Below are 8295 nucleotides of genomic sequence, written 5' to 3'. Positions count from 1 at the left end.
AGGACTCTAAAAAGGATTCTGAAGTCTGAGTCATTGGCAGAGTCACCACCAGATGGGGGACAACAACGTCTCCTAGGATGAGCAGCTACTCAGCATCATATGGGGCTAGGCTGGGACAAATACATCGTTAATGAGTGTGGGGAAAAGAAAAAAAAAACATGTTATGTTTATTTGTTTAAAGAGTTGGGACTTAGGAGCTGCTTGTTGCAGCGTGTGAAGCAGGGCACCTCTGAACGATGCAGGCTCTGAGGGGTGAAGGAAGCAGCCAGAGGAGATGGCAAGTTCTTCCCTGAATTGTAGGACACACCGAGACAGAGCAACTCTGCTGTAGATACCATCAGTCTAATGCAGAAGAATAGCCTAAGAGATTGGTGCTCGCCTATGTACCTTGCAGGCTCACCAGCGCCTCCTCTGTCCAGGCCTGCTCATGCAGCATTGGATCACCCCGGGAAAAGAAACAGCATTACCATTGATGGATGGTAGGATGCGGCAGCTTTGCAAGCAGCGGAGTTCTCTGTGTGTAGACAGGAGCCCCAACATAGGATGACAGTGCACCCCAGAGGTGTATGCCCGTGGTCACTTCTTCAGGTCCATCTCACCCAAGGAGGTGGGGCTCAGCAGAACATGGAGTGAGGTAGGGCTGGGCCGAAATATCTCCCATCTGGATGGTCCAGATGGATGACAGGGGGAAAGGAGCCACTGAGGCCTTTTCCAAGTCAAGTCACATGATGTCATCTGATCGCCGAGGTCTAGAGAAAATGCCATTTTTGACGTAAAATGACTTTGTGATGGGATGAGTTTTGGCATGAGCCGGTGTCCTGTAGTCCTTCATGAAATCCCCTAGAACACAGCAGAGGCCTGGATGAACAGGGGTCACCACTACTCTCCTGCTAGTGCCTCCCCCCCCCATATGGTTCAGGGTCAGCAGTGATGTGCTGTTAAACGGGGCGGGGGGGGCATGCCATCTGTCACTCAGGAATAGCCACTGCCTTTCAATGTCCCGACCCCTTTCCTGAGGATGCTCAAAACTCCTTATGATCCAACAGCTAGAGGCTGCACAGCATGGTGGAAACTCAAGACCTCGCAGAGGCCTCTGGCCAAGATCTGTTTTCGTCAGCACTCAAGTCATTTGCCACTTGGGCTCCTCACCCAACCCTAAGCTCACTTACCATGCTTCTTATTCCTGCTACTGTCAGGACTGTCCCTCATTCCACTGTACAGAAAGATCTCTAGGGGCTGCCCAAGGCCAAGCTAGCTCCCCAGATGCCCACCACTGCAAATTCTGCCTGGTGAACCAATAACAATGGTCATAATTTAATAATAACACTAATAACTATGCTTGTCACCACTTTATTGAGCACTTACTGTGTCTGGGGTATCAGGCTGCTGCTTTATATACACATAAGGGAGTTTTGACTGACCCAGCTGGGACCTGGATAATGTCCCCTACACTCTTCCCTGAATCTTCTTTGAACCCTCTGGGATGCTTAGTTTATAATCAGGGTAGGGGACAGTAAAGGTCAGCAGAAGGTCTGGCATCTGTTTCCAAGGTGACACCTGAATTGAGTTTGGGTTCAGGGTGTAAAGGGAGGCTTATGGAATGTTCTAGAGATTTGGGGGCAACTGTGGGCTTAAGCAGACGATGGTCTACCTTCTGGTTATAATCCAACACCAGCCTAGCAGCCAGGGAGCATTCAGAATCAGGCTACCAGGGTGGCTGTTGCCGAAGAAAGCATGGGCTGTCCAGTCACATTTAGACTGCAGATATTCATGAATAATCTTTAGCGTGTGCTCCATACCACAGTTACTGTACACTCATACAAAAGTATGTGTTACCTTTGCATCATCCTGTGTGTGTATTTGCAAAGCCTACCAACACAGTGGCTTCACAGACAGCGAGCATGGGCCTGTGAGGCAGAGCAGGGGAGGAAGACGCTTGGCACTTAAACTGAGATAGATGCGAGCTCTCTGTGAATATAAGAAGTCAAGTCCTGTTTGGACGAGAACTGTGCAAACTCACTACCTAGGACAGGACTCTGTGGTGGGCCTTCCTTATGAAGTGTCTGCCAGGGTAGCCTCCCAGGCCTGATCACCACATCCTGAGTTGACTCTTACTCTTATAGTCAGTGTGGTTCACAGACCAGCAGCATCAGCACCTGTTTGGGAGCTTGGCCACGGTTCAGGTGCGGAGCACTGGCCTAGTATGTGTGAGTGCCCTGGGATTCCACCCCTAGCTTTAACAACTGACTCCTATGCCTAGTAAAGGACTAAAAAGAAAACCCACCTCACACCGTGGCTGTGCCTGCCACTATAGCATATATCTACTTATTTGCCGTCTATGAAGGGAGCCTGTCAAAGTGCCTGGCATACATCAGTTGCTCAGTGGGATCTGTCAAATGAACCAAGAAAGCAGCCTTCCAGCGCAGGCTGAGTTTGCCTTCTCAGCCTGATTGCTCCTAAGATCCTTTGAAGGGGAAGCTGGGATTCAGAATCCTGCTCTACCTCTGTGGGCTGTCCCAGGACGACTCCACAGAGGTCACATGGCACAGGGCTTTTCGATCTGAATTCCTGCCCCAGGTACTTTCCCATACAACTTCCCCAAAATGCTGAGACAAAAGGAAACAGGCTATTCCCACTTCTCGGATATAGAAACCAAGGCCCTGAGAAGAGAACATTTTCATGAGATCACCCTGTCCAGAAGCAGTAGAATCAGGACGTGGGATCTCCCCAAACCCATCCCAAACAATGGCCTTGTTTTCTTGTTCACATTTAGTTTTGGATTTGAGGTTTTTCTGGGACAGGTCTCGTGTAACTCTGGCCAGCAGAGCGGAGACTGACTTTGACCTCCTGATGGGTCTCTGTCTCTTGAGTGCTTGAGTTACAAGTGTGCACCACCATGCTTGACGTGTCCATATCCATTCATTTCACAGCCACTCAGTGTCAGTGCCAAGCAGGCACTGGGAGGCTGTGAAAAAAATAAGCCAGGAAATCTTGGAACCCAAGAAGCCCTGCAGGCCAAATGGGCACACAGACTGCTGACCTGGAGGTTCTAGTGAGGTTCTGTAGACTCACCAAGATGCAGAGGTACTGAGTGGACTGTTAAGAGGCCTGGAGGAGCCGGGTGTAGTAGCCCACGCCTTTAATCCCAGCACTCGGGAGGCAGATGCAGGCGGATTTCTGAGTTCGAGGCCAGCCTGGTCTACAGAGTGAGTGCCAGGACAGCCAGGGCTACACAGAGAAACCCTGTCTCAAAAAACAAAACAAAACAAACAAACAACCCCCCCCCCAAAACAAAAAACAAAAAACAAAAAACAAAAAACAAAAAGATGCCTGGAGGACTCTGGGAAGGCTCCTTAGGGCAGGTAGCACGTAGCCTGTTAAAGGAAAGTGAAAGGTGCAGGGTGTGTTCTAGAAACCAGGCCAGACCCCAATCTACAGGTAAGAAGTTTCCTGGTCTGCTTGCAGGGTGGTGAGCTAGTTTGGTTCTTTGTGTCAGGAGGGAGGTGGTAAAGACAGAGGCTGAGGAGGAAGGTCAGTCCAGTCCAAAAGCCTGGAATGGCAAGAGTGTAATGCTCTTACCCACATGCCAGCCATACGCCCAGGAAGACACCATCGGGTACTTGTACTTCTTCTCTGGTATCACTTGATGCCGCTCCTTGAGGTACAGGGTCCGGCCCTGGCCATCATGGGAGATGCCTTCGAAGAGCAGCTTTAGAGTGGCTGGGGCGGGAGGCTTCATTTCTAAGTCCTCTGGCCTGCCCTCCCCCGCTGTGTACTGAAGACCTCTTCTGGCTTGCCTCGCTCTGCTTCCCTGGACCTCGCTGCTCTCTCGCCATCCTGCTTGTACCTCTTTTCTGACAGGGGAGCCTGTGGAAGGCACAGGGCCTGCTTTCAAGACTGACCCAAAGGGGATCTTCTGGGACTGATTCCTGATCTTGGACCCCTCTTTCAGGTACTTGTATCCATAGCGGGCATTCCAGGTGGTCCGGGTAACCACCTCCTTCCTTATCCGCTCCCCCCAGAAGGCCTGGCTTGTGGGGTTCAACAGATCCCTCATGCTAGGGGGCCCAGGGTAGGGAAGGAAGAATCTTCCTCCAGAAGCTCTCAGCAGTCTGTTTGGATGGCTGGTGTCTGTCTCCAAGGAAACGTGTAGCCAATGAGAGCCAAGTTGCCAGGGCTGCTAGCGAGGAGGGGGCGGGATGGTAAGGGGTCTAGGGTCACCTATTGGTGGGCCAGGCCAGGTCAAGCGGGGGGGAAAAGATAGCAGAGCCACGGGCCAGTGAAATCGCTCTGTGGGTGAGGGTTCTGCCATGCAAGCCCAGTGGCCTGAGTTCCATCCTGGAACTCAGCGTGAAAGGAGAGTACTGACTCCCAACAGCTGTCCTCTTGACCTCTCTAGTTGTCACATCACAGCACCCAGACACACACATACACAAACACACATGTACACACATATACACACATATGTAAGTGATACATTTAAAGAACGAGAGCAGAGACTGGCCTTGACCGTCCCAGGGTAACAAGTGTGTGAGTGTGTGTGTGTGTGTGTGTGTGTGTCCCACTCTTTTCCAGGGGGCCATAGACTGAGTCTTCCCAGGGAATACAGGAGCCACGGTCCCTCTTCCACACAGCGAATCCTGAAGTAAACTACTATATACCAGGTACCCACATGGACCCACAGAAGGTCCAGTGTCTACTCCCAAGAAGCTTGGGCATGTAGCTACAGAGCTTGTCGTGATAACTCTGTGGCCTCACTCCCTCGAGGCTCAACCCTGTCACCTGCTAGTAGCGACTTGTCTGGACACAGGATAGTTGTGGGAATAAGCGTTAGCATTTGGAGAATGGTGTTTCACGGTGTGGAAAGCATTGGTGCAGAGTCTGATTCATGGAGTAACCTCCTGTCAGTGTCAGCTGGGATTTAACATGTTCCTTCCGGGAGCTAGGTGCTCTGCTCTGCTCTGCGGCCTTAAGCTAGCACGTGGCTCCTGTCTTCCTTTCCAGGTATAGAAATGAAAGTATAGGAAAATGCTGTTGGTACCAGGCCTCTGTTGGCATGTGGAGGGTCACACCTGTCTCCCGTGGGCCCCAGGCTGGGCCCTTTAGTGCTTTAGCACATTCCCTACAGGAGCTCTGACCAGATTTTTTTTCAGATGTGAAAAATGAGGGGGCCTGGTGACATTATTTAATTTGTCCTGCAACAGGATCCTGTATCTGTCAGACTTCTGGTGCTATGACCAAAAGACATAAGAAAAAAAAATTTAAAAGGCCAAAACCAATTTGTTGTGGCTCAGTTTGGTCTGGTCCATAGTTGCTTGGCCCTGCCCTGTGATTGGGCAGAAAGAACAGTGTGGTAGCCGAAACAGGTAGATGTGGATTCATCAGCTTGTGGTGGCCAGGAAGAGAAAGGGGAGAACAGAAGGGCCAGGGTGAGAGCCATCTGACAGCACAACCCAGAAACAGCCAGGCTGTCTCCCATGTCTGTCCAGCTCTCAGTAATGCCACCGTACAAACCCATCAAGGGCTTATCCATTCCCGAGGTCAGAGCCCTCAGCAATCACTCCACTAAAGCCCTTTCCATAGCAACCTAGTCCCCAGTATGTGAGTCTGTGTGCAGGCATCTCAGTTTCAAACCATGACCACTCCAAAACCTCTATCCAACTGATGGACACAAAACTCCTGGTGAATGTACAAGCAGAGAGTAGACACAGACAGGCAGAGAAAGGCTCACCCCCACCATAGGCTCTCACAGCTTCTGCCTGTCCTGGAAAGGGCCACCAAGGAGGCCATCCATGACACTCCAGGGCCCCTTGTCTTTCCATCCTTTGCTTTGTATGCACTCATTCATTCATCCAACAAACATGCATGTGCTCCAGACCGCAAGTCAGGGACTGAGGAAGATACAGAATGTCGGGAGATGGGGAGGGACAGCTTTTATGATTCCAGCCTGTAAGGTCCAGGAGGTAGTAACAGCACGATATCAGGCTGGCAGCGAGACAGGGGAGCCTTCCTGGTGGGGACGCTCTTGGACTCAGATTACAACTAGAAACATACACTAACCAAGCAGAGTTGGGGAACAGTGGGCAGACTGGGACCCTCATCTGAAAGGTGAGCAAACTCAAAGCTGTAAAACTTTCCTAAGCTGACTCTGGGGGAAGATGAAGGCTGGAGGAAATTTGGAGAGTTAGATTTAAATGCAAGCCAAGCATGAAAGCTGGGCCAACTGTACTTCCTATGGACTGCTCAGGGTAGGCCCCAAGTAACTTCTTGACTCCTGAGTCAGGCTGCAAACCTTGGTTGTCCTACTGTATGCATGGAGTTATACCAGAAGCCCCGTGCCCAACAGGAATAAGAGCTTCCTGGCTCTGCAGCTCCAGCATATTTCCCCATTTTGCAGATGTGGGCACTGAGACCCAGAGACCATTCCCTGAGGCGTCAGCTGGGTAGCTGCAGGGCTGGGATTGTTAAACTTGAACCTGTTGCATCCTAATTACTGCAAGTCAAGTGCTTCACAAGTTCCCACTCCTGATGCCCAGATCCCATTCCAACAGGCTCTGGCCCCATAGCCCCACCGAGTCTCCTAGGTCCTACCATTGCTGGAAAAACTGAGGCATGTGTTCTATAAGGTGTGAGTAGCTTGGGGGGAACTCAGGGGTAGGACATGAAACTCCTGGCCTGTGCTTAGAATCATTACAGAATCATCTCCCGCAGAGGGAGCCACCGCACTCCAACATCCAGACATCCTGAAAGCTCTGGTTTACTCAGGTCTGTGGGGATAAATGGGATGAACGAAAAGGGGTCTTAGCTTAGAACGTAAGGTCCCTACTATCTCCCCATTTTACAGATGAGAGCACGGAGATCACTGCCTGAGGTGCAAGCCCCCTGGCAAGCCACAGGGCTGGGACTGAAATTTAGATCTGAAATTGCTGCAGCTGACACACTGCTCACTGAATCCTCACACACTGGGCCATTCTGCTATTCAGACAGTGGGGCCCAGAGACAGAATCTCTGCTAAACTTCCCTGTCTGAGAACACCCTGCCCAGGTTTAGCTGGACCCAAAGAATGTGCCCCGCCTCAGTGGTGACTGGGTGAGCCAACACATCCTGGTGGTGTGGAAGGGTGGGTGGGTGGCTAGACAGAGGGGAGCACTGGCAATAAAAGGCCAGTAGATTCTTTGTCCTGGGGAGGGAGATAAACAAGTCCAAAGCTCAAAGCACCCTAGGATACGTGCCACAAGTCAGGCTTGCGACTCCGGCCTCCCGGCTGCCTTTGAGAATGCTGAGAAAGAGAAAAAGGGTGTGAGGGGTGGGTCCTGAAATTCCACGTACATGAGCTGGTCCCCTCAGCCTTGGGGGCCCAGACAAAGCAGAGAAGGATCTTTTGTTTGCAAGGGCCCCTCCCACCATGCACTTGGCCAAATCTTTAGGAAAAGGCCAAAGGAAAAAGAAACTGAATCCAGCTTGCTTAGAGCCTCTACTTTTGACACTTATAAGTAAAAAAAAAAATAGTGAATTTTATTTGGTGAGGCCCACTTTGGTTTTTGACCTAGGTCTCTCCCATGGTTTGGAACCTGTAATCAAGTTAGGCTGCCTGGATGCTTTCATGCCCAATCTTTTCACATGGGTGCTGGTGATGAGACTCGGGTGTTTTCCCACAGGGGGGTATTATATTCTCAACTCTCTCATTCTCCCACTTAGGTACAGATTCCAGGGGTGGGGCTGGGGGCGTGGCTTAGGGGTAGATTACTTGTATTAGATCGGCTCACTAATTTATAAAAACAAAACCAACCCACCCCAAACTGGAATACTCCACCTCCCCAGTGTTGGCTTTGCAAGCTGTAAAAACCAAACCTAAGGAACAAGACTAGAACACTCATTTCCCCTTAATCCTTTCGACGTTTTTCATTCGGCTGCTCTGAGCAGCTGTGGCTGTCCTAGAACTAGCTCTGTAGACTCGAGCTGCTGGCCTCAAACTCAAGATCCAAATGCCTCCTGTGTGCTGTGGGATTAAAGGTGTGTGTTGCCACTACCCTCTGTACTGAGTTATATAACAAATACATCAAAATGTGGCTTTTAAGGCACCTTGAAGACCTAGAACAAGTTGCTAAGGGCTAGTGTGTGTGAGTGAGCTCCTTATAGTCTCCTAGCAAGCCCTCCCCTGGGCTGCAGAGGGCAGTTGGGAGGTAGATTGGGCGGCCAGGGTGGGCAGGGGCTACACTTCCTATTGGCCACTGAATAATGACATCCTGGACTCATTAGCTTCAGCCAGGGCACAGGAAAGCCAAGCAGCCAAAG

General features: G+C 50.8%; 1 protein-coding gene across 1 annotated transcript; it reads right to left on the bottom strand.

Moving 5' to 3' along the window:
• Window positions 1-301: 301 nt before the first annotated feature.
• LOC115029211 (protein ATP6V1FNB) lies at window positions 302-3886 on the bottom strand. Its single transcript, XM_029468697.1, has 2 exons — window positions 3580-3886; window positions 302-840 (listed from the first exon to the last, which is right to left on the bottom strand). The coding sequence occupies exons 1-2, from the start codon at window positions 3737-3739 to the stop codon at window positions 722-724; spliced, it is 279 nt and encodes a 92-aa protein (XP_029324557.1). The 5' UTR covers window positions 3740-3886; the 3' UTR covers window positions 302-721.
• Window positions 3887-8295: the final 4409 nt, after the last annotated feature.

This window comes from Mus caroli, chromosome 14 (genome assembly GCF_900094665.2).
Source record: "Mus caroli chromosome 14, CAROLI_EIJ_v1.1, whole genome shotgun sequence".
Classification (NCBI taxonomy): domain Eukaryota; kingdom Metazoa; phylum Chordata; class Mammalia; order Rodentia; family Muridae; genus Mus; species Mus caroli.
The sequence above is the reverse complement of the archived record's forward strand: the minus strand, read 5'-3'. Positions and strand labels throughout refer to the sequence as shown.